The sequence below is a fragment of the Rhinopithecus bieti genome, unplaced genomic scaffold (assembly GCF_001698545.2).
Source record: "Rhinopithecus bieti isolate Rb0 unplaced genomic scaffold, ASM169854v2 scaffold_18353, whole genome shotgun sequence".
NCBI classification, from domain to species: Eukaryota; Metazoa; Chordata; class Mammalia; order Primates; family Cercopithecidae; genus Rhinopithecus; species Rhinopithecus bieti.
Window position 1 is genome coordinate 1,518,056 of NW_016809465.1, and position 27,540 is coordinate 1,545,595.

Consider the following 27,540-nt stretch of genomic DNA (forward strand, 5'->3'; position numbering starts at 1 on the left):
TGCATTGTCCAAGGCCTCAAAGCAGTTGCCTCCTATATTTTGTTCAGTTTTACAGTTGTTTACAGCAAGAAGGCAGATTCAGTACCAATAACTGTGTCATGGTTAGAATAAAAAATTCATGGGTTTATAATTATTTTTCACAAAACCTTGTGAAATAGTGCTTGTGAAGTAGTACTATTATAACCTAGTTTTATCAAAAACTAAATTCAGTCTAGTGAGTGGAGGAGTCATAATTTGAACCTAGGCAGTCACGTTCTAGACTTTGTGCTCTGACTAAATATACTATGCTGCCTCTGTAACATAACTTACATTGATTTCCTTCACAGCATTTATCATACTCTTCATCTCATATATACGCCAATATTTATTTATTTACACTTTGTTTGCTACTTCTGCTGGTGTATAAGCATCATGTATTTTCTATTTATAGCTGTCTCTCCACTGCCTAACACAGGAATAAGCTCTTGGTGGAAATACTTAATAAGGCTCTTAAAATGAATGAATGAATGTAGATACTACTATTATAAAATAATTTTTAAAATAGTGATTTTTCTTACACATTTGGTACTTTAGACTTCATCTTGTCTGCCACCTTGTGGCAACAAAATTGTATATATATCAAAATATATTTATATAATAAAAGAATCATAGCAGAATTTTTAATCTTGATAAGAAAGCAGTAATTGCAAATTGGTCTCTAGAAATGTTCAAAACACCTTCTGATAAACAGTGGCACTGGTTTAATGAAGTGAGCAGACAGTTAATGTATTAGGAGAGTCTAAGCATTACTTTTGGTTGAAGTAAAAATTAATACTTATATTTGCTACTTTGGATATGTTATGAATAAAAGAAGAGCATTTTGATAATAGTTGTTTTCAGAGTCTTTGTATCGTTGACTATTTTAGTTTAAATGGCAGTGCTTAGCTGATTAATTTCAAAACATATCTTTGTTGATCTTAAAACCATAAAGTTATGGTTCTTGTAGTCTTCTCTATGACAAAACAATATGCATTTATTTTTATCAGAAGCAAAACTACATGATAGTTTTAAGCTAATTTTGTATTGACGAGTCTCCTAAAATATGCAGTAGACCTCACATTTCCATAAAATTAAAGAGAAAATGCTTCAGCAAATGCAAATAAATGCAAAAAAGGAATATTTTAATTTTGATTCATGATTAGTATCAACTTCCACAATGTGATAATAATACAAAAGCAGAATTTTGCATTGAGTATATAACTAATGGTTGTAAGCTATTTATAGAGTAAATATCCTAATTAACTTATTTTATAAAACACATTTGTTAATTGTATTTCAGATGGTTTTAAAATCTAAGATCTTTCAAGATGTTTTGATATTAAAATCATATGTACTGACTTATGCAGTTCTGCACTATGACCAGACCAGCAAAATGATTTATTTCATTTGGTGCATTATTAATTGTATGAATTGACTGTTTAACCTTTATTGATTTACATTTCTTACTTAATGTTCAACTTAGGAACAGCAGCAAAAATTATTTTACAAAAGTTAATTCTAATATAATAGGAAAGATAATTTTACTATTCACTGTTAAATACATTCAATTCAGTAATTTTCAAGGTCTTGAAAAAGCACTCTTAGTTTCAAAGCAGAAATTTTCTAATTCTAAATAGTGAACCTACTGAAGCTGATTTTTGCATTCTCAGGAACTGCAGCATCTTGTGGTTCTTATATTTGGATTACAGTGGAATTTTTGATCTTTCGTTCTCATTACTTTTTTTTTACTGAATTCTTATTAACCAGAGACTGTTACTTACTTTTAATAACATTGAATTAATTACATTTTGACATGACCATGCCATTTGGAACCCTTTTATTATTAAATATGATTCAAAAATTCATCAAACTATTCTGATCTCCAAGAGATATTTCCTTTAAAACATAGGCCATATAGGTGGCCCTTTTTATGTGTGATTATAACCATGGAGAAGGTGAAGTATGATTACTTTCAGTGCATCTCAATATATTATTGTTTATGCATGCCTTTGGATTTTATGAATATTTTGAAGTCTATAAATAGCTTTCAAATGTTTATTCCTATGTTTAAAATTTTTACTTATTTATGTTCTTTTCTTTTGCATGATCGAATATTTTTTTAGTCTGTAAATAGTTCACAAATATTTTTCCCACAAATCATCCAGGTAGCCCAGAAGTTGCAATATTTTGACATACTGAAATACACATTACCTTTCCAGTAATTCTTCTTTCAAATGGAAACAGAACAAAATTCTTTGACCGACCATATATCTTGATGTTTTTTGAAAACTATGGTTGCATAAAATATTTCCAGATAATATAGGGATTAAAATTTTCTTTTAATGTCAAAGGAATCTGCCTCTAGGTTTTGTAGTTTACTTAAGAGGGAGAATGGCTTTCAAAAAGGTTGTCTTGTGAATTTCAAAGTGATTTTGTTGTCTGTAGGTTCTTGAGGTCAAGTTTAAGTTCACTACTAGGGCTGTGAAAAATCTTGGGTAGAAACAACTTTTGCATCCTGGTGGATGTGAGTTTGTAAATGACTTTTGCTGTGCTAATAAATCTCCCATTTACAAATTAGTCTTAATATAACTGATAATCATGTTCCCCAGTTGGTTATTAAGAGAGCAGAAATTATATTTTCATTTTGATATTAGTTTGCCATTTGTATCCAAAAGAAGTATAGGAAGTGAGATGAGAAAATGAACAACACAAAAGTTCTAGGTAAATTGCTCAAAGTCAGACAGGGAGGGATAGAGTCATCACAATTTCAAGGAAAGAGTCTGTTGAAAGGCATAATATAATCTCTTTATCTTTGCTGCAGGTTAAAACTGATTATCACCCATGAGAGAAAGACCCCTAAAACATAAAATACAGGAGAGGTACATTTTTATAGAAGAAAAGACAGGCCTGGGTAACTCTGGGGACTCTGGGAAGTCATATAGAGACACACAGATACATACTTCTAAAGAAGAATAGAAATATAAAAAAGAAAATTTTAAGGACCGAGATAAAAAGTATTTCATACCTTTGGAAAGCTGTCCAAAGGATCCTTTGAATCAGCTAATGTGATCACCAAATAAGCCATAAACTTTCGAGTCTTGGCTCATACTTCACAGTCAGAATTCCCTTCTACCGTTCCATAACTGCAGTTTTGACAATCCTTACCTTTGAATACCACCTCCTTTATTTACCTGTTCTCTCCCTCCTTTCTTCCCACAGCAATTTGCTTCTGCAGTTGTCTGCCTCTTAGCTTTGCCCTGCATTATGAATAGTTTCTTGCGTCTCTATTTCTTCCATTAGGTTTTGAGATTTTTGTGGTCTCCATGATTGCCTCACTTGACATAAACCAAGCAGTAAATAAATGTGGTTTGTTTCTTCTTTAAATTGAAATAAAATGGAAGGTGATCAGGCAGGCTCAGATAGTACCCTCCACTAGCATGAACAGCATTTACTTGCACTTATTAGTATATGATTTTACCTGTGTGCATGATTCAGGGCAAGATCTGGTTTCCTCATCCGTAGATAACAGGTAACAAGCTTTGTCTCAATGAAACTCGCCACGCTTGCTATATCTTCCGCAGATGCATCAAATGGTTCTCCCAGAACTGCTCCTTTGCTGCAAAGCTTTAAAAAATATAATACTTTCAACATCCTAATAATCTTTCATGTAATTTACCTTTTAAATAAACAAAACATGTGTACATTTTATTTATATATGTTTTGTATATATGTTAAAAGTATATATGATACTTTTCCAAACCACAAGTAAAATATTAATATTTTGATTATAAATTAAATAAATTGTTCGTGTTCAATATTAAGTGACTATAATATAAAATAAAGGACACGTTTTACTGTAAAATGCTTCCTGTAAAATATTTTAAAAGTATGATAGGTTTTAAAGGAGTGCCAGTTGCTAAGAATGTCTGTTTTAAAAATAAAGCATACAATAACCAAAGATATTAACAGAAAGCCAGGCATAAATCATATTAAATACCAGTGCTTTTATGAAAACCCAGCTGAGCCATGATCTAGCACACTATCAAGTTTGATTTAATATAACAAGAGGTATCGGAAGTAAACTCCTAGGAGCCATTAACATGATTGGTGATTAATTTGAGTCTGAATCATATTCTCTAGTATGTTATTGAAAGAAAAGAAGTGAAAATTTATTAGAATTTATTGGCAGAGGACACAGTATCTGAAAAACATGGCAAGAATACGAATTCTTAATAAAAGTTCCAGGAAGTCAATGGTTTCTGGGCATCATAGATAAACTCTAGAGAAATAAAATAATTAATTTTTTTGGAGAACCCCAAACATTACGAAGTGTCAATAATGTGACAAGGAAAGATCAGCACTTTTTTTTCCCCTCAGAGTTTTCTACTGTTCTTTGGAATTAAGACTGATGGAAAAGAAGTCCTATCTATTTTCAGTGACCTTACTCAGGATATTGCCTTCTTTGCTCTTTTCTACCTCCATCTGTGCATACACTGGGGGAAATTTTCTTGCCAGAGATAGTAGTATTTGCAGTTAATACTTATTTATATATCCTTTAGCATAAAACTTCTTGTATTTTAAATCCTGCTTGCTTAAATGACATAGTTTAAAATAAATTTTCTTCTATAGGTTAAGTCTTGAGATGGTTTTGCCATGTATATTAATGCTATTGTCATTTTTTAAATGCAGTTTGTTATTTGAATGTGGCTATATTCTGTTCTAAAATGCACTTACTTTCTTAGTAAAGGCTAAAAAAAGACTAAAGGCTAAAAAAAATCTAGAATCTAGATGTTCGATATCCACAGTCTGAATTGGTAGTTGCCTAATGCTGTTTTCTTTTGCTTGCATATCTTATTAATCCTGGAGATTCATATTATTTTTAAAACCTTTTGTCAGTTGGATGAATGGAATATGTTACTTTCTTCATTTAGCAAAAAGTACTTACTGAGCATCTACTATATACCAGACAAAATTGCTCTCTTTACATTTTAATTTGAATTGATTAGGACTTTTCATAAATCTTTTCTATTTTTAGCTCTATATAAATTCCCCTTTCTTATTCCTTACCTATTTCTATTGACAAGCAAATCTTTTATTATTAATTATAATAAATATTTAGATATTTAAGGTATTAACCCTTTTCTGGTAGTAATAATATACACATGATAAAATGTGGGGATTCCACCCACAAATAATTTTTTGGAAAAGTGTCAGCTTTTCCTTATGTTTTGTAAAGGCTCTCAGAATACATAAAACACTTCTCTCAATTATTTTGAAAAAAATTAGCAAAGACTATTTGTGGAAGATACACTGGAAATGGCCTCAGTCAATGCTAAGTTTGGATGCTTCATAAAGGTCACCTGATAAAATTGGTAATAAAAGAGAGAAAACATTTAACCCAGATTTAGTAATTATTCTAGAGAATCTGGCCTCAGAAGTGTCAAGTGTGGCTGTAAACAGGTTTTAAAACATAATTTTACAAAGCATGATAGTTTGAAGATGTCAATTTGAGATAGCATCTCCTTTCTTCTGTCAATCTGATCCCACAGGATCCAGAAATACCTAAACAGAGTTTTCCATGAAAGATTTTTTTTACGACATGACTATAAAACACAAATAAATAAAAAACAAAATTAGTAGAAATTATGTAGTTTTATTTATCAATACCTTATATTAACATTCCAGATCTTCTCATTTAATTTTATCTACCTTTTTTTTTTTTTAAGACAGAGTCTGGCTCTATCTCCCAGGCTGGCGTGCAGTGGCGCGACCTCTGCTCACAGCAACCTGCGCCTCCCAGGTTCAAGCGATTCTCCTGCCTCAGCCTCCAGAGTAGCTGAGATTACAGGCACGTGCCACCAAGCCCGGCTAATTTTTTGTATTTGTAGTAGAGACGGGATTTCACCGTGTGAGCCAGGATGACACGGTCTTCTGACCTCGTGATCCGCCCACCTTGGCTTCCCAAAGTTCTGGGATTACAAGGGTGAGCCACCGCACCCGGCCAATTTTTGTATTTTTAGTGCAGACGGGATTTCACCATTTTGTCCAGGCTGGGTCCCGAACTCCTGACCTCAAGTAATCTGCTCACCTCAGCCTTCCAAAGTGCTGGGATTACAGGCATGAGCCACTGTGCTTGGCTCAATTAATTTTATCTTTAAATGAAATCAGCCTTTGTTTCCTCAAATCTTAAATACTCAAATCTCCTCTTCACATAAAATCTTAAAAAAGAAACAAGATGTCTTGTGGTCTTTGCCTCTTCCTGTCCTTGTTTCTCTCTGATGTGATGGTGTGGAAGAGCCTCCCTTTAGACACACTTTTTTTTTTTTTCTTGAGACAGTCTCACTCTGTCTTGCTCAGGCTGGAGTGCAGTGGCGCCATCTTGGCTCACTTCAGCCTCCACCTCCCGGGTTCAAGTGATTCTCCTGTCTCAGCCTCCCAAGTAGCTAGGACTACAGGGGTATGCCACCACACCCGGCTAATTTTGTATTTTCAGTAGAGACAGGGTTTCACCATGATGGCCAGTCTGGTCTCGAACTCCTGATCTCAGGTTATCCACCTGCCTCAGTCTCCCAAAGTGCTGGGATTACAGGCGTGAGCCACCGCGCCCCAACCACTTTTTATGGGATAATGTGGAAGTCATTCAGTGAGTAGTTTCCATGAGGACATGCAGGTTTTTCATGGCAGGCAGGAGGAAGCCACCTTCAGATTTCATAACTGTAAAGGCTTTGTCTATAAACACTGAGAGAAGTGAAAAGTCTCTACTTGTATAAGATTCAAGGCAAGAAAAGAAATAAAAATCATCTATCTTAACACACTAATGAGAATACTTCATGAAACCAAGCTGAAAGACAACAGTGAAAGATAAGGATAATTCTTTAGTTCAGGTTAAAATCAGAAAATAGGCAGCCTGCTGGGTAGACTTTATGTATGTTCGTTGAATTCTTGCTTTACCAATCAAGTATTGTAAGATTGAGAATTTTACTGACTGTATCAAAGATTGCTTTATTTATTCTCTTCCAAAGTAGCACATCTTTGAATTAGGCTTTGCAATAAGGTAAACTGTTAAAAAAATGTGTTGAGGTTAGAAGTAGAGTTATAGGTACATGTAGACAAAACGCTGGCATCAGAACCATGAAACACATTTCAGATATTTTACTAAATTTTGAAATTTCCATATAGACATTTGTATAGACTGAGCAGTTAATTCTCCAGAAGGTGAAGAAATTTAATGTGGTGTGAATTTATTTAAATCTAGGAAGGGCGACTTTATTCACCTTAAAACAAAGAGTATTTGTCTAGAAATGTATAATTTAAATCTTTGGTGTAATAAGTCATGGAGATAAGGAATAAAAACTTTTACATTATCTGAAATAGTATATCACTGAGAAGACTTTTAATTAGGAAAATTAAGTTAGGAGTTAACTTTTATTTCAAAAGAAACCCTAAAATATTTTTGAATACAGTATGGACAAATTAAAAGTCAATATTTAAGGGAAAAAATGCAGTCTAAATTCTTATGAGTGTAGCTGTTGTTTAGATAAGAACCTAGATATTAAAAATGAAATTTCAGGCCTGGCACGGTGGCTCATGCCTGTAATACCTGCACTTTGGGAGGCTGAGGCAGGCGGATCACCTGAGGTCAGGAGATTGAGACCAGCTTGGCCAACATGGCGAAACCCCATACGTACTAAAAATAAAAAATTAGCTAGGCATGGTGGCGGGCACCTGTATTCCCAGCTACTAGGGAGGATGAGGCAGGAGAGTTGCTTGAACCCAGGAGGCAGAGTTTGCAATGAGCCAAGATTGCACCACTGCACTCCAGCCTGGGTGACAAACTGAGACTCAGTCTCTAACGATAATAATAATAATAATAATAATAATAATAATAATAGGAAATGTCAGTACTAAACTGGAATCATAAGCTCAAATTTTAATAAGGTTTCTCAAAATTCTTTTAAGAAATAAATATCTAGCTTACTTTTAGAATTGTGCACAAAGGGATTTCAAGGTTTGTTTAAAAACAGATACAAATAACATCAACTACATTAGTTGAAGAAATAATATTAAATAATACATGGTGAGCCACATTCTTAAAAACGCAACTACACATTTTTCTTCAATTAGGATCATCATTATCCAGATTAATATTGCTAATAGTTTCTCCTTTATTAAAATTCTGTCTGATGAGTGTTTCCTCACTGTATCCTGAAATAAAATTTTCAGTGATCCCTGACAATTTAGAAGATAACTATAAATCTGGAAAAGCATGGCATTGTTTGAGTCATCAAATGTCTACAAATAAGGATATATATAATCATCAACTGGTAATTTGTAAGGTTTTGGAAATTATAAAAAAACTAAAGATGGGGAAAAGTTATCCATAACCCTATCACCATATATATAATTGCCATTAATTTTTGCCATATTTCTTTCTATACATTTTGTGGTTTTGTGTCATAATAGAAGATATATTACATAATTTTTACACTGCTTTTCATATGCTCTGCTTTTTTTTAAGTTGGAAAATAAAAGCATGTTAATTATAATTATATTACATGTTACAATTATAGTTGAAGACTTCAATATTCCCCTCTCAGCAAATGACAGAAATATTAGAAAGAAAACCAGTAAAGATAGATCTGAACAACACAATCAACCAACAGGATGTAACTGACATACATGCATATATACATTATACATAGGAATAAAAAACACAGGACCCAGCAACCCCATTACCTGGTATATACCCAAAGGAATATAAATTATTCTGCTATAAAGACACTTGCACACGTATGCTTATTATAGCACAATTTGCAATAGTAAAGACATGGAACCAACCCAAATAGCCGTCAGTGATAGACTGGATAAAGAAAATGTGGTACATATACACCATGGAATACTATGCAACCATAAAAAGGAATGAGACCGTGTCCTTTGCAGGGACATGGATGAAGCTGGAAGCCATCACCCTCAGCAAACTAACATAGGAACAGAAAACTAAACACCACATATTCTCACTCATAAATGGGAGTTGAACACTGAGAACTCATGGACATGGAGAGGGGAACAACACACACCAGCGTCTATTGAGGGGTGGGCTTTACATGTATCCTTTTTTTTTTTTTTAAGAAATAAAGAAAAAAGAAAGAAAACACATATGTAAAACATTCCACTCACTAGAAGAATACACATTTTTCTTACATGCCTATAGAAAATTCACCAATATAGACCATATCCTGGGCTATAAAACAAACCTCAACACAATGAGAAAAGTGAAATAATTCAGAGCATGTTCTCTGACTATAATGGAATAAAACTCAGTGGTAAAATCCCCAAAATAATCTAATTTGAAAGTGAACAAAAGACATAAACAACCATTTCATACACATGCAAATAAACACATAAAAATATGTTTGACATCATTATTCATTAGAGAAATGCAAATTGAAACTACAATGAGGTATCACTGCACACCTACACAATGGCTAAAATAAAACAATAGTGGCAACATCAAAAACTGAGAAAGCTGAGCAAATGGATTGCTCCATCCTACATTGCTGATAGTAGTGTGAAATGGTACAGCCACTACAGAAAACAATATGGAGAAAACAGTTTTTAAGTCATTTATACAACTCAACAGTTCCACTCCAGAGCACTTATTCCAGAGAAATTCTTACGTTCACCCAAAAATCTGTACAAGAATGTTCATAGCAACTTCATTTATAATAGTCCCAAGCTGTAAGTGATCTAGATATCCTTCAATGGGTGAATTATTCAACAAACTGGTACATCCATACGAAGAACACTACTTTGCTGTGAGAAGGCACCAACTATTGATCCATGCAATGACTTGAATGAATCTCTAGGGAATATGCTGAGTAAAAAAATCTGATCTCAAACTGTTACATAAAATATGATTACGTGACACAATCATAGGAATGGAGAATAGATCAGTGATAATGAGGAACTAGAAAATGCATAAGTGTTATGTTTACAAAAGTCAACAAAAATGAATCCTGTAGTGAGGGAACTGTAATGTATCTTGAATTTGGTAGGTGGATATGCAGATTTACATGTCATAAAATTGCACAGACATAAGACACGCACACATGTACATGAGTGAAAGTTCAAGTAAAACAAGAAATTTTAAGATTAGTGGATTGCCTTGGTGTTAATATTCTAGTTCTGCAAGATATTGCCTCTGGGAGAAACTGCATAAACGGTACATGAGATCTCTCTGTATTACAACTGCCTATGAATCTACAATTATCTTAAAGTAAAATTTAATTAAAAATAATAATGTTAAAAGTTAGGTGTATTTAATTTGATTCCTTCCTTTATTTTATTCAGGACAATTTTAATCATGTTTAACTGGGGTTTTGGATGACAGGATAAATCATATCTAAAGGAAGGAATTTTCTGTAAGGTTTTACTGTGTTAAGTTTTAGATAGATTTCTGTAATGAGGAGTAACAACTCATAATGGACCAGGCGTGGTGGCTCATGCCTGTAATCCCAGCAGTTTGGGAGGCCGAGGAGGGCAGATCACAAGGTCAAGAGTTCAAGACCAGCCTGACCAACACGGTGAAACCCTGTCTCTACTAAAAATACAAAAATTAGCCAGGCATGGTGGCGCGCACCTAATCCCAGCTACTCAGGAGGCTGAGGCAGGAGAATGGCTTGAACCCGGGAGGCGGAGGTTGCAGTGAGCTGAGATCGTGCCATCATTTGACTCCAGGGCCGGCAACAAGAGTGAAAACTCCATCTCAAAAAAAAAAAAAAAAAAAAAAAAAGGACAACTCATAATGAGGTTTGTTTTGAAGTTCTTCACAAGCCATTAAGGAAGATACATCAGCCCCTCAATTTATTATGTAGGACATTTGCTATAAGATGAGGATTGTGTTTAGTGATATTCATAGAAGGAAATTGGCAAGTCCTTCTGTATAACGACTTTGTCATTTTGTTTTCGTTTTCTTGATGATCTTTTAGTTTGTTAGCACTTATTTACAAGTAATTTCTTTCAAAAAGAGCAAATGTGGATGGTAACTTTTCTAAGCTCATGAATAGCTAAGAATGTATTTCACTGACATGTAAGAAATGCCAGGCACAGTGGCTCACGCCTGTAATCTCCGCACTTTGGGAGGCTGAGGCGGGTGGATCGCCTGAGGTCAGGAGTTCAAGACCAGCCTGGCCAACATAGTAAAACCCCATCTCTACTAAAAATACAAAAAATTAGCTGGGAGTGGTGGTGGGAGCCTGTAACCCGAACTACTAGGGAGGCTGAGGCAGGAGAATCTCTTGAACCCGGGAGGCGGAGGTTGCAGTGAGCTGAGATCACACCATTGCACTCCAGCCTGGGCAACAGAGTGAGACTCTGTTTCAAACAAACAAACAAACAAAAAAAGAAATGTATTTTTTTGGGACATAATCATTTTTTCTGTAAATACATAGACCGCCATTTACATTATGGTATTTCCCATGCAGACAAGAAAAAATATGCTTTTTAAATGAAACCAGGCATAATTTAAAATAACTTCTTATGTTGAAGTTTCTTTCTTTCTCCCAAATGTGTAGTATTATTTTTCTTTTTATAACTCAAAATTACTACTACTGGGAGTCCACATATGTTCTATTTTCATGTATTTTGCCTGAAAAAAGATAACTTCTGTGTTTGCGTACTCATGTATTTATTTTTCTAACTTAGAAAAGTTTTCTTCAGTTACATTTCAACTATAGTGTTTTCTTTTTCTTTTTTTCCTTTTTTTTTTTTTTTTTTTTTTCTTGAGACAGTCTAGCTCTGTTGCCCAGGCTGGAGTGCAGTGGCAATATCTTGGATCACTGCAAGCTCCCCTTCCCAGGTTCACGCCATTCTTCTGGCTCAACCTCCTGAGTAGCTGGGACTATAGGTGCCCGCCGCCACACCGCCTGGATAATTTTTTTTTTTTTTGTATTTTTTAGTAAAGACGGGGTTTCACCGTGTTAGCCAGGATGATCTCGATCGCCTGACCTCTTGACCTGCCTTGGCCTCCCAAAGTGCTGGGATTACAGGCGTGAGCCACTGCAGCTGGCCTATAGTGTTTTCTTTCTTAAGAAAATAATTCTCAAGCTGCATCTTTCACCTCTATTATTCCTATCTATTAGGATCTCTGATTTTTTTCACCTCTGTATTTCAGGAGAGTGTTTCAAGATTATTGGTTGTATCATTCACTTTATTTTCATTATTTACTTTATAGTTCATTTTATAAGCCAATGCTAGTGATAATAAATGCAAACATTTAAATACTGTTAAGTTAGTATGTGGGATTCTCCCCAAACATCTGGCCCTAGAGTCGGCTGGGCACGGTGGCTCATGCCTGTAATCCCAGCACTTTGGGAGGCTGAGGTGGGTGGATCACCTGAGGTCAGGAGTTTGAGACCAGCCAGGCCAACATGGTGAAACCCAGTCTCTACTAAAAATAAAAAAATTAGCCACGTATGGTGGTGGGCATCTCAGCTACTCAGGAGGCTGAGGCAGGAGAATTGCTGGAACCTGGGAAGCAGAGGTTGTTGTGAGCTATCACACCATTGCACTCCAGCCAGGGCGACAACAGCAAAACTCCATCCCAAAAGAAAGAAACAAAGCCAAAGATAGAGAAGCGAGAAGGTCCAACACTGAATCCTAAGGATGTTCTCTTGAATCAAAATATAAAAAATAATTTTAAAAGTCAGTATTCTTTTAGGTATTTTGAAAAAGTAATTTAAATTAGAGAATTAGAGGAAAATGAAAATTATAAAAAAATTAAATTACAAAATGAATTTTAAACTAGGTACAATAAGCACATAACCAATATGAGGTAAGATCGAATTGTAAATGTGGAGGATAAGCTTTAAAAATAAACAATATTAAAGATTCCATTACTAAAGAATTTTTACAATTTCTAAGATATTTTCATATGCAGAACTGTACTTAATTTCTCAGAATTTCCATGAAGTCAATAAAACACTTACTATTGCCTTATTTTACAGGTATAAAAATCTGTGCTAAAAGATTTAGTGATTTGCCCCCATTGATAGCAGATACTAGAATTGATTTGTTAAATGGAAGGTTCTCTACATCATGCTAGTTGTCTTAAGTTATGCTACTCATTACTTTTTAAATCTTACTATGTGGCACCTCTGTTAGAAATTCAGTAGACCTTTTCTTTACAACTCTCAATGATTTTCTTTTGGAAATATGGTTTCTGGATCCTAGTTGAGTTTAATGTTTCCATTTTTTTTCACTGTGTAGCATCTATTCAAAGGTCTAGCTTTGTATAATAAGAGATTAATCCAAGCCAAATGATTGCTAATAGATTGAGCTGGTGGTTTTACTGGGTTCACCTGCAACTCACTTCAGTGCTGTTAGACCTTTTACATATAGAACTCCCTTTGCCAGAATTGGAAGGGGAAAAAGAATCCCAGACTTCAGTCACCAGAGTTCACCACTCTTTCTTTCACCATCTCTTCTTACCAACATCATATCTCAAAATGAAGTATACCACACTTGTCCATTTCCACCTTGGACATGATAAATGAGATTAACATTTGTACATGGATATACAGAGAGAGATACTAACTAGGTGATAAAATAGCACTGAGAGCCCCAGATATAAGTCCTTGAGCAGAAGGGAGCAGATACTGTTGGCACTCTAGTTGCAAGAGTCCTGTGTCTCTGAGTTGGGCATGCAATGGGTATAGGTAACAATCTACTTTTTATCTGCTGTTCTTTCTTGGGGATTTGGTTTTCAGAAATCTCACTTGGTGCTTCATAGATTTTCATAGTTATTGTACTTTAAAAAAATCTCTTCCTGTGGGTTAAGTAGATGGAGGGATGAGAAATATGCACATCAATTAGCCACCATCCTAACTTGCAGATTCCTTAATGGTATCTTTAAAATTTCTTTTCAGATACCAAACTAAATGTTCAAGACATCAGGGGTCTTGCAATTAATAGTTTTCAATTTTAATAAATATCTTTTTATGCTCCCTTAACAGGGTGGAAAGAAGCTCTAAACTGTAGAATAACATCCATTGGTTTTACATTCTCTTATCATTTTGTTACATGAAAGAGGAATGAATCAGCAAGCTCATCATTTGTAACTTTCCACATGGTGCCACATAGATCTACTAAAGTGTCTCCCTGGGAGAGACAGAGTATGTAGGGCTAAGAGATGTGAAGAATTATGTTCACACATCAGTGGACTTAAAAGTACTATCAGCGTTTCAGGAACAATGCTTTTCAGCCGGGTAGGCCATGGTGTGATCTCTATTAAATTTATGCAAAATGAGGTTACTCCCTGGGTGACAAGCTATTGAATGACAGTAAATAGTAATTAATCACTCCCACTACTGTTTGTTAAAATAGCTGTGCTTTAGCCTTTTTTTTTTTTTTTTTTTGCCAGGTAGCCTTAAAATAGAGGCGTGGCCACAGTGGGTTCATTCCACTGTGTTTCACCTTGATCCGACCAGCTAGTAATTTGCTTATGCTCTGAGGCATGTAGATGATACACATTAACCTTCAGAGTTTTTGTTTCAGGGATACCCCTAAATTCCAGTTACCTAATGTGAAAAGCAGATTGGAAACATGGCAGGAGGGAGATGAATTAAAATAATAAACCTCCTTCCTTCTTGCCCTGCATTTTAACTCATAAAGGTAATGACTTTAAAATTAAAATGTTAGTAGTGTGTTTATTTTAAGGTAGTTATTTGTACTGTAAAATAAATACATTATCACATGCAAACTCAGATCTTGTACTTTGACTAATAGCTAGCATTTATTGAGTGCTATGTGATTAGCATTGACTTAAGCTCTTTATATATTGTATCCCATTAAATATATAGATGGTATCTTATTAAATCTTATTTAATATTATAACTCCAAATTTTCTGATGAGATAAGTCTGACTAACTTTTCAGACAATAAGAGTTAGAGCTATGATTGAAATTCAGGTTTGCTGTCTCATTTAGATCCTATGTCCTCTAGGTAGTGTAAAATACTGCTTCTCAACTGGCCATTGATGTTAGCCACAGTTAAATATTAGAGCAGTCATTCTCAACGTTTTTAGCACCAGGGACTGGTTTCGTGGAAGACATATTTTCCATGGATAGGGTGGAGGGTGGATGGTTTTGGGACAAAACGGTTCCACCTCAGATCATCAGGCTTTAGTTAGATTCTCATAAAGAGCTCACAACTTAGTTAGATCCCTTGCATATGCAGTTCACAATAGGGTTTGTGCTCCTGTGAGAATCTAATGCCCCCACTGATCTGACAGTAAGCGGAGTTCAGGAAGTAATGCTCACTGGCCCCTACTCACCTCCTGCTGTGCGGCCCTGTTCCTAGCAGGTCACTCTTGGGGAAACCTGTCTTAGAGGAACAAATGTGAATCCCAACAGCTATTATTAATATTGCTTTCTTAATTTATGACCAATTTATCCATGTCTATACTTGTCTATATACTATCTATATCAATATCTATATCCGTATCATCTGTATCTATATATCAGTAGACTAGCATTGAGGAAATAATAGAATATAGGATATGCGGGAAAAGAGATACGTCAACATGTATGGAGCAACCATTTAAGGCACTTTTACTTGCATTAATCACTTATATTTTGCAATCACCTATTTTATAAATGAAGTAGGTAGTTCACTAATTCAAGAAGCAGAGAAGGCTAGAACACGCAAAAGTGGAAGAAAGAAGGACTATACGGTTAGGTCAGAGTGAGAAAAAGAAGAGATGATGGAGGTTTTACAGAGAGAAAAGGGGCATGGTTCTTATCAAGATCACAGTTGTCCTGGTCTGGGTCCAATGATGAAGGCCTTGGTTAGTAGCAGTGAGCAGCCTGGTCAGCCAAAGTCTAGCATGCCAGAACCAACAGCTCACTAGGCACGGGAGTTTCTATTCTTTTGCTGAACAGTAGTAAGACAAAAATTAATATTTTTAGGACATTGGATAATAACTGAGTTTTTATGAGGCCTTTTGCCTTAATAAACTGCAGATTTACTACAGATATTTTCCAATTTGCATTTCCATTAATTAAATATTTTTAATAATGTCATTTTGTTTAAATGTAAGTGGGGAAAATTGGGCTATCTGGGAGTGTATATTTTGCTTAGAAGTGTTGGAATAACCAAATTAAGGCAAGTTAGATATTAAAAGTTATATGGTTATAAAAGAAAAACTTCAGCTGAATGAAATTTTAAAAAGTTTAATTGAGTAATGCATGATTCGTGAATTGGGCAGCCTCCCAAACTGGAGTAGACTCAGAGACTCCAGTGCACCCACTGGGTGGAAGAAGATTTATGGATAGAAAAAGGAAAATGACATACAGAAGACGGAAGTGAGGCTGGGCGTGGTGGCTCATGCCTATAATCCCAGCACTTTGGGAGACTGAGGCAGGCTGATCACCTGAGGTCAGGAGTTTGAGACCAGCCTGGCCAACATGGTGAAACCCCATCTAACTAAAAATACAAAAAAAGTTAGCTGGGCATGGTGGCATGCACCTGTAATCTCAGCTACTCGGGAGGCTGAGGCAGCAGAATTGCTTGAACCTGGGAGGCAGAGGTTGCAGTGAGTTGAGATCACACCACTGCACTCCAGTCTGAGCAACAGAGCGAAACTCCATCACACACACACGCGTACACACACACAAAATTGAAGGGAATTCAAAAAACCAATAATCCTCAAGTTCAATGCTTTATGATACATCACTTGATTTTAATCCCAGCTTTCATGTACATTTATAGCAGTATTAATTATTTTGGCACAAGCTCCCTGTACATTATTTAGCAATTGTCATGAAAATATTGCAAAACAAACCACTCAAAAACTCATTGACAACAATAATATGTAATCTTGTCCACATATCTATAGGTTGGACTATGGATGGGCAATCTAGGTTGTGTTCAGCCAAGCTTAGCCCTAGGATGGAGTTAATTGTAAGTTAACTAGGACTTATAACAGCAGATGTATGCTTTTCATGAGACATGTTATTCTCATGGAAAATGCAGGAATATGGGAGGGTAAGACAACTGTGCAAGCACATTAAAGGCTTTGCCTATTTCAGGTCCATTAACATCCCCCTGGTTATAGCCAAGCCCAAAGTCAAGACCTGAGAGTACTGCCAGAATGTAGATATAGAACGTGATGACTTGGCAGGAAGAGGAATGATGAAAAATTGGGATTGATAATTTAGTCTATTACAAGCAGAGAAATACATCTATTTCTATAAGAATTTCTTTTCTAAATTTCTCATCCACAAACTCATGTGAAGGTGTACAGTGTGAGTTATGGCACAAGTTGGGCCTCTACAACTACTGTTCTTCCTTTTCTTCTAGTACCACAGGTTCCTTCAGGAAAAAAAAAGAACTGTTCTGAAACTGTTCTACAGGATGTTAAGGAGTTATTATATTAACAAAATTTCTCAGATCAAATAAGCTTGTGATATGCTTCATTGCAGGGCTACTAAAACCATTTAACCTACTGATGTATATTGTAGATATTTAAGAGAAATATATGGCATACAACAGTCCACAAACTTATTTGACAACAGGATCCCCTTCCTTCAACAAACACATTTTTTTTTTTTTTAAAAAGAACAACTTGAGGACCTATAGTTTTGTGGAATTCATTTTGGGAAATGCTCTCTTAAGGCAACTTCCATCTCTCTTGCTTCTTAGTTCAAATGGTACTGGCATCTGGTTAATATCCCAATTTTGAGAGCAGTATTTCTAAAAAGAATGTGAGGGAGATAGGAGGAAGAGCTAGATGGCCAAATAGAACACTTTTGCAATTGTTCCCCAGCAACAGCACCAAATTTAACAACTACCCACACAGGAAATCACTTTCATAAGAACCAAAAAAATATTAGGTGAGCAACCACACCACCAGGTTGGAACACAGTATCATGGAAAGCAGTATTAAAGAGGGCAGAAAATAAAGTCTTGCACTGCCTACACCACCAACCCCAGGCAGAGCAGCACAGAGAAAGAATCTGTGTGCTTGGGGGAGGGAGAGTAAAGTGAGTGTTGGACTTTGCATTGGAACTCAGTGCTGCCCTGTCACAACAGAACACAACATAGAGCAGAAATCTGCTGGAGTAGTAGATCAGCCTGGGGCCAGAGGGGAATTCCCTGCCCCAGTATGAGGAGCCTGAGTTCCAGCTGTTTTATTTACCAGCTGACTGAAGTGGCCTGGGGCCAGAAATGAATTTGAGTGGTAGTCAGGCTACAAGGACTGCCATTCTAGGGCAAGCCATGGTGTTGCACTGATCCCAGAGGTAGTGTACTTGGGGTGCGTGCAGCCGTGAGACACTGGCCGTAGTAGTCAAGGGAGTGCCTGCATCTCCACTCCCCCAACTCCAGGCAGGGCTCCTTCCACTTGGGGGAAGGAGAAAGAAGAGTACAGTGGACTGTGCCTTGCAACTTCGGTACCAGCTCAGCCACAGTAAAATAGAGCACCAGATTTCTGAAGCACCAAATTCCAGGCATTTGGTGCTGGATAGCATTTCTAGATGCGCCCTGGGCCAGAAGGGGATCTGCTGGCTTCATGGCATGGATCCATCCTGGCAGAAATCAACATCTGCTGACTAATGTGATTTTGGACTTTGAATAAACATCATCAGCAGCCAGGCAGTAGTGGTCACAGGCCTTGGGTGAGCCCCAGTATTGTTCTTGTCTGCAAGACTTCAGATGTGACCCCGCACAGTGTCAGCTATGATGGCCTTGGGAGTGCCTGTATTAACCCTTCCTCCAACTCCAGGCAGCCCAGCATGGAGAGACTTCTTACCGGGGGAAAGAGAGGGAAGAGAGCAAAAGACATGTCCTAGTAAGCCAAGGAATTCTTCTTTATCCTACTCAAGTCCACTAAGGCTGGGTATTTAACTCTGCAAGAGTTATAGTAGTCCTGGGCTTAGGGCACTACCTACAGCTGAAATGGCTGCAGTGACCACAGGCTTAGGTCACAGTGCTCAATCCCTTTTGAATTCATAAAAAGCCCTCTCCAGAAGAATAGATACAAACAAGCCCAGACTGCAGAGACTAGAAAAAATACCTAACTCTTTAATGTCCAGGCATAAACAAACATCCATAAGCAGCAAGAATATTCAGGAAAACATGACCTCATCAAATGGTCTAAATAAGCCACCAGTGGCCACTCCCAGAGTGACAGAGATATGTGAACTTTGAGACAGAAAATTCAAAACAGCTGTCTTGAGCAAGATAAATGAACTTTAAGATAATACAGGAAAGGAATTCATGATTTCATTAGAGAAACAGATTTTTAAATAATAAGAAATTAAACAGAAGTTCTGGAGCTGAAAAATTCAATTGACAAACTGATGAATGCATCAGAGTTTCTCAATACCAAAATTGATCAAGCAGAAGAAAGATTTAGTGAGCTCAAAGGCAGGCTATATTAAAATATACAATCAGAGGAGAGAAAGAAAAAAGAATACAAATGAATGAAGCAGTCCTACAAGATCTAGAAAATAACTTCCAAAAAGACATGAAATCAACCTAGATGCCCAACAACAGTGGGCTGAACAAAGAAAATGTGATACCTAAACACCATGGAATACTACATAACCATAAAAAAGAATCCTTGCAGCAACATGGATGATGTTGGAGGCCATTATCCTATGCAAATTAATGTAGGAACAGAAAACAAATACCACATATTTTCACTTATAAGTGGGAGCTAAACATTGAGTACACATGGACACAATAAAGGGGACAATGGAAACTAGAGCCTACTTGAAGATGGAGAATGGGAGGAGGGTGAGGATTGAAAAACTACCTATTGGGCACTATTCTGATTACCTGGGTGACAAAGTTATTTGTATACCAAAGCCCCTTGACATGCAATTTACCAATGTAATAAACCTGCATGTACATTCCCTGAACCTAAAATAAAAGTTGGGAAGAAAAAGAAAAAAAGAAAGCCTAAAAAGGACAAATCTAAGAGTTACCAGCCTTGAAGAAGATGTGGAGAGAGAAATAGGAGTAAAAATTAATTTGAAGAAATAATAACAGAGAACTTTCCAAACCCATAGAAAGATATGAATGCCCAGGTACAAGAAAGTCAAAGAACGATAAGCAGATCCAACAGAAATAAGACTATGGTATATAGTAATCAAACTCTCAAAGCTCAAGGATAAAGAAGGAATCCAAAAAGCAGTAAGATAAAAGAAACAAATAAAAATAAAAAGAATTGTGATATACCTAGCAGCAGATTTCTCAGTGGAATCCTTACAGGCCAAGAGGGAGTGGTATGACATTCAAAGTACTGAAGGAAAATAACTTTCAACATAGAATATTACATCCAGCAAAATTATCCTTCAAACATGGAGGAGACAAACAAAAGCTGAGGGACTTCATCTACACTAGGCTGGTCTCAAAAGAAGTGCTGAAGAAAGTTCTTCAACTTTAAATAAAAGGATGTTAATGAATAACAAGAAATCATCTGATGGTATAAAACTCACTAGTAATAGTAAGTATACAAACAAACACAGAATACTCTAACACTGTGATTGCAATGTTTAAATCACTCATATCTTTAGTAGGAAGACTAAAAGACAAACCTATCAAAAATAATAACTATAACTACTATTTAGATATAGACAGTATAAAATATATGAATAGAGACAATAAAAGTCAAAAGTGGGAGAAAAGGGTTAAAGTGTAGACGTTTGTAGTTTTGTTTTGCTTCTTTGCTTTTTTCTTTTCCTTGGAATCAGTTATTAGTTTAAAATAATTGGTTATAAGATGTTATTTGCAATCATAATAGTAACCACAAAACAAAACCTATAACAGACACACAAAGAATAAAAAGCAAGAAGTTAAAATATACTACCAGAGACAAACAATACAAACACATGGAAATTAAACAATTTGCTCCTGAATGACCAGGGGGTTTTCAAGAAATTTAAAAGAAAATTGAAAAATTTCTTAAAACAAATGAAAATGGAAACACAGCATACTAAAACCTATACAATACAGCAAAAACAGTGCTAAGAGGGAAGTTTATAGCAATAAATATCTACATCAACAAAGTAGAAAAACTTCAAATGAACAACCTAATGGTATATTGTTAAGTACTAGAAAAGTAAGAGCAAACCAAATCCCAAATTAGTAAAAAAAAAAAAAAGAAAGAAAAGAAAAGAAATAGAAGAAAGAAATACAGTTCATAGCAGAAATAAATGAACTTGAGACTAAAAACAAAAATACACAATGAAATGAAAAGTGGCTTCTTAAAAGATAAACAAAATTAGCAAACTTTTAGCAAGACTAAGAAAAAAAAAGAAAGAAGAGACAAATAAATAAAATTGGAGACAAAAAGGAAGGAAATATTACAACTGATAGCACAGAAATTCAAAGGATCATTAGAGACTATTATGAGCAACTATACATCAATAAATTGGAAAAACTAGAAGAAACAGATGAATTTTTAGACACATGCAACATGCCAAGATTGAACCATGGAGAAATCCAAAACCTGAATAGACCAATAACAAGTAATGAAATAGAAGCACTAATAGTCTCTCATCAAAGAAAAGCCCAGGACCTTATGACTTCACTGATGAATTCTACCAAATATACAAAGAAGAATTAATACCATTCCTACTCGAACTATTCTAAAAAGTTGCAGAGGACAAAATACTTCAAAACTTATTCTGTGAGGTCAATATCACTCTGATACCAAAACCAGAAAAAGAGAGAACCAAAAAAGAATACTACAAGCCAATATCTCTGATGGGCACAGATACAAAAATCCTCAACAAAATACTTGCTAACCAAATTCAACAACACATTACAAAGATCATTCATTATGATCAAGTAGAATTTATCCCAGTGATGCAAGGATGGTTCAACATACACACATCAATAAATGTAATACACTGTATAAACTTAATAAAGGACAAAAACTATATGATTATTTCAATAGATACCAGTAACAGCATTTGATAAAATTCAACATTCTCTTCATGATAAAAAGACAAAAAAAAAAAAATAAAATGAGCATAGAGGGCACATACCTCAACTTGATAAAAGCCATTTATATAACATCCACAGTTAGTATCATATTGAAAGGGGATAAACTGAACACCTTTCCTCTAAGACCTGAAACATGACAAAGATACCCACTTTCAGCCAGGTGTAGTGGCTTACAGCTGTAATCCCAGCACTTTGGGAGACCAAGGCGGATGGATCACTTGAGGCCAGAAGTTCAAGACCAGCCTGTCCAACATGGTGAAATCCTGTCTCTACTAAAAATACAAAAATTAGGCAGCTGTGCTGGCTCACACCTGTAATCCCAGCCACTCGGAAGGCTGAGGCATGAGAATTGCGTGAACCCAGGAGACAAAGATTGCAGTGAACCAAGATCATGTCAATGCATTCCATCTTGGGCAACAGAAAAAGACTCTATCTCAAAAAAAAAAAAAAAAAAAAAAAAAAAAAAAAAAAAAAAAAAAAAAAAAAAAAACCCCATTTCCCCCCTTTTTTCTAAAGAAAAAAAGATGCCCACTTTCACCACTTTCATTCAACATAGTACTAGAATCCCTAGTCAGAGCAAATAAACAACAGAAAGGAACAAAGGGCATCCAAATTAGAAAGGAAGACATCAAACTAGCCTTAGTTGCATGTGATATAATCTTATATTTAGAAAAATCTAAAGATGCCACCAAAAAACTCTTAGAACTGATAAGTAAATTCAGCAAAATTGCAGGATACAAAATCAACTTACAAAAGTCAGAAGCATTTCTATATGCCAAGAAAGCAATCCCATTTGAAATTGTTACACATAAAATAAAACATCTTGGAATTAACCAAAGAAGTAAAAGATTTCTACAATGAAAAGTGTAAAACATTGATGAAAGAAATTGAAGAGGACACAAAACAATGGAAAGATGTTCTATGGTCATGGTTTGGAACAACCAATATGGTTAAAATGTTCATACCACCCAAAGCAATCTACAGATTTAATGGAATTCCTGTCAAAATGCCAATGACATTCTTCACAGAAATATAAAAAACAATTCTAAAATTTATATGGAGCCACAGAAGACCCAGAATAGCCAAAGCTATCCTGAGAAAAAAACAACAAAGCTGGAGACATCATATTACCTGACTTCAAATTATACTACAAAGTTATAGTGACCAAAACGATATGATATTGACATAAAAGCAGACATATAGACCAATGGAACACAATAGAGAACTCAGAAATAAATCCATGCATTCACAGTTAACTCATTTTAGACAAAGTGCCAAGAATATACATTGGGTAAAGGACAGTCTCTTCAATAAATGGTGCTGAGAAAACTGTATATCCATATGCAAAATAATGAAATTAGACCCCTATTTCTTGCCATACACAAAAATTAACTCAAAATGGATTGAAGACTTTAATATAAGACCTGAAACCATTAAACGATCAGAAGAAAACATTGGGGAAATATTCCAGGACATTAGTCTGGACAAAGACTGAGTAAGACCTCAAAAACACAGGCAACCAAAGGAAAAATGGGCAAATGGGATCACATCAAGCTAAAAAATATCTGCACAACAAAGGAGAAAAAGCAACAAAGTGAAGGGACAACCCACAGAATGGGAGAAAATATTTGCAGACTACCCATCTTACAAGTAATTAAAAACCAGAATATACAAGGAGATCAAAAAACTTGATAGGAAGAAAACAAATATTCTGATTAAAACAGTAAAAAATGGGCAAAAGATCTGAATAAACATATTTCAAAAGAAGACATGCAAATGGCCAACAGGTATAAGAAAACATGCTCAGTATCACTAATCATCAGATAAAAAAATGCGACTAAAACAACAGTGAGATATCATTACATCCCATTTAAAATGGCTCTTATCTGGCCAAAAAACATGAAAGAATGCTCAATATCACTAATCATAAGAGAAATGCAAATAGAAACCATAATGAAATGCCATCTCATACCAGTGAGAATGGCAATTTTTAAAAAGTCAAAAAACAACAGATGCTGGTGAGGCCATGGAGAAAAGGGAACACATACACTGTTGGTGGGAGTGTAAATTAATCCATCCATTGTGGAAAGCAGTTTGGAGATTTCTCAACTAATTTAAAACAGAACTACAATTTGACCCAGCAATCCCATTACTGGGTGTATCCAAAAGAAAATGAATCATTCTACAGAAAAGACATATGCATTCACACATCCATCCTTGTGCTATTCACAATAGCAAAGACATGGAATCAACCTAGGTGCCCATAAACAGAGGATTGGATAAAGAAAATGTGGCACATGTATGTCATGGAATATAATGCAGTCATAAAAAAGAACAAAATCATGTCTTCAGCCTTGATGCAGTTGGAGGCCATTATCATAAGTGAATTAAAGCAGGAACAGAAAACCAAACACTGCCTGCTCACACTAATAAGAGGGAGCTCAACATTGGATACTCATGAATACAAAGATGGTGATATGGTTTGGCTGTGTCCCCACCCAAATCTCATCTTGAATTGTAGCTCCCATAATTCCCATGTGTTGCAGAAGAGACCCAGTGTGAGATAACTGAATGATGGGGTCAGTTTTCCCCATACTGTTTTCGTGGTAGTGAATAAGTTTCATGAGATCTGATGGGTTTATAAGCGGAACCCCTTTCACTTGGTTCTCTCATTCTCTCTTGTCTACCACCATATGAGACATGCCTTTTGACTCCCACCATGATTGTGTGGCCTCCCCAGACATGTGGAACTGTGAGTCCACTGGACCTCTTTTTCTTTATGAATTTCCCAGTCTCAGGTATGTGTTTATCAGCAGCATGAAAATGGATTAATACGTAAATTGGCACTGGGGGTGGGAACTCCTGTAAAGATATCCGAAGATGTGGAAGTGACTTTAGTACTGGGTAACAGTCAGGGGTTGGAATGGTTTGGAGGACTCAGAAGAAGACTGGAAAATGTGAGAAAGTTAGAAACTTCCTAGAGACTTACTGAATGGCTTTGACCAAATTGCTGATAATGTCATGGACAATGAAATCTAGGGTGATGTGGTCTCAGATGGAGATGAGGAAATTGTTGTGAACTGGAGTAAAGGTCATTCTTGTTATGTTTTAACAAAGAGACTGGCAGCATTTTGCCATTTTGCCCCTGCCCTAGAGATTTGTGGAACTTTGAATTTGAAGGAGATGATTTAGGGTATCTGGTGGAAGACATTTCTAAGCAGCAAAGCATTCAAGAGATGACTTGGGTGCAGTTAAAAACCTTCAGTTTTAAAAGGGAAAGAGAGCATCAAAATTCTGAAAATTTGCAACCTGACAATGCACTAGAAAAGAAAAGTCTATTTTCTGAGGAGAAACTCAAGCTGACTGCAGAAATTTGCATAAGTAACGAGGAGCCAAATGTTAATGGTCAAGACAACGGGGAAAATGTCTCCAGGGCAGGTCAGAGACCTTCATGGCAGCCTCTCCCATCACAGGCCTGGAGGCCTAGGAGGAAAAATGGTTTTATGGGCTGGACCCAGGTACACCCTGCTGTGTGCAGCTTAGGGATTTAGCTGCTCCAGCCATGGCTAAAAGGTACCAAGGTGCAGCTCGGGCTGTGGCTTCAGAGGGTGCAAACCCAGGCCTTGGCAGCTTCCACATGGTGTTGAGCCTTCAGGTTGCACAGAAGTCAAGAATTGAGGTTCGGGGACTTCTCCATAGATTTCAGAGGATGTATAGAGATGCCTGGATGTTCAGGCAGAAGTTTGATTCAGGGCAGGGCCCTCATGGAGAACCTCTGCTAGGGCAGTGCAGAAGGGAAATATGGAGTTGAAACCCCTACACAGAGTCCCCACTGGGGCACCACCTAGTGGAACTGTGAGAAGAGGGCCACCATCCTCCAGACACCAGAATGCTAGATCCACTGACAGCTTGCACTGTGGTCCTGGAAAAGCCGCAGACACTCAATTCCACCCCTGTGAACGCAGCTGGGAGGGAAGCTGTACCCTGCAAAACCACAGGGGTGGAGCTACCTAAGACCATGGGAATCCACCTCTTGCATCAGTGTGACCTGGATAAGAGACATGGAGTCAAAGGAGATCATTTCGGAGCTTTAAGATTTGACTGCCCTGCTGGATTTTGGACTTGCATGGGACCTTTAGCCCCTTTGTTTTGGCTAATTTCTTCCACTCGGAATGGGTGTATTTATCCAATGCCTATACTCCCATTGTATCTGGGAAGTAAGTAACTTGCTTTTGACTTTACAGGCTCATAGGTGGAAGGGGCTTGCCTTGTCTCACATAAGACTTTGGACTGTGAACTTTTGAGTTAATACTGAAATGAGTTACGACTTTGGGGGACTGTTGGGAAGGCATGACTGGTTTTCAAATGTGAGGACATGAGATTTGGGAGGGGCTGGGGTGAAATGATATGGTTTGGCTGTGTCCCCACCCAAATCTCATCTTGAGTTGTAGCTCCCATAATTCCCACATGTTGTGGGAGGGACTTGGTGGGAGATAATTGAATCACGGGGGGGACTTTTTCCATACTGTTCTCGTGGTAGTGAATAAGTCTCATGAGATCTGATGGTTTCATAATGGGAAACCCCTTTTGCTTGGTTCTCTCATTCTCTCTTGTCTGCCACCAAGTAAGGTGTGCCTTTTGCCTTCCACCATGATTGTGAGCGCCCCCTCCCCCAGCCACATGGAAGTGTGAGTCCACTAGACCTCTTTTTCTTTATAAATTACCCAGTCTCGGATATATCTCTATCAGTAGTGTGAAAATGGGCTAATACAGATGGCAACAATAGACAATGGGGACTGACAGATGGGGGAAGGAGGGAAAGAACAAGGGTTGAAAAACTAACTGGAGTCTGAGGCGGGTGGATCACCTGAGATCAAGAGTTTGAGACCAGCCTGGAAAACATGGTGAAATCCTGTCTCTACTAAAAATACACAAATTAGCCAGGCGTAGTGGCATGCGCCTGTAATCCCAGCTACCTGGGAGGCTGAGGTAGGAGAATTGCTGGAATGAGGGAGGCAGAGGTTGCAGTCAACCAAGATTGCACCACTGCACTCCAGGTGACAGAGCAAGACTCCATCTCAAAAAAAAAAAAAAAGGAAAACAAAGAAAAATTAACTTTTGAGTACTATGCTATTTGGATGATGAGATCATTTGTATCCCAAACCTCAGCATCATGCAATATACAAACCTGCACATGCACCCTGTGAATCTAAAATAAAAGTTGTAATTATATATAAAAAAAATAGGCCTTCATGGAGAAATAAAAAAGATAAAAAATGTAGAAGAGGAAACTTTTAAAAATAAAATGAGAAAATAAAATGGCTTTTATTGAAAATACAGGCAATGACAGATTCTGCTGAGGATGGATGTATAAAAAGGGAAACCCTCATACACAGTTGGTGGGAATGTAAATTAGTAAAATCACTATGAAGAATAGTATGGAGGTTCCTCAAACAACTGAAAGTAAAACTGCCATATGACCTAGCAATCCCACTGCTGGATAGACAC

General features: G+C 36.5%; 1 protein-coding gene across 1 annotated transcript in view; it reads right to left on the reverse strand.

The window, feature by feature from the left end:
* Nucleotides 1-27,540, reverse strand: part of SPATA16 (spermatogenesis associated 16) — a 264,944-nt gene that overhangs the window by 161,830 nt on the left and 75,574 nt on the right. The window contains 1 exon segment of the mRNA XM_017889485.1: nt 3,497-3,642. Coding sequence (XP_017744974.1) covers nt 3,497-3,642 — 146 coding nt within the window.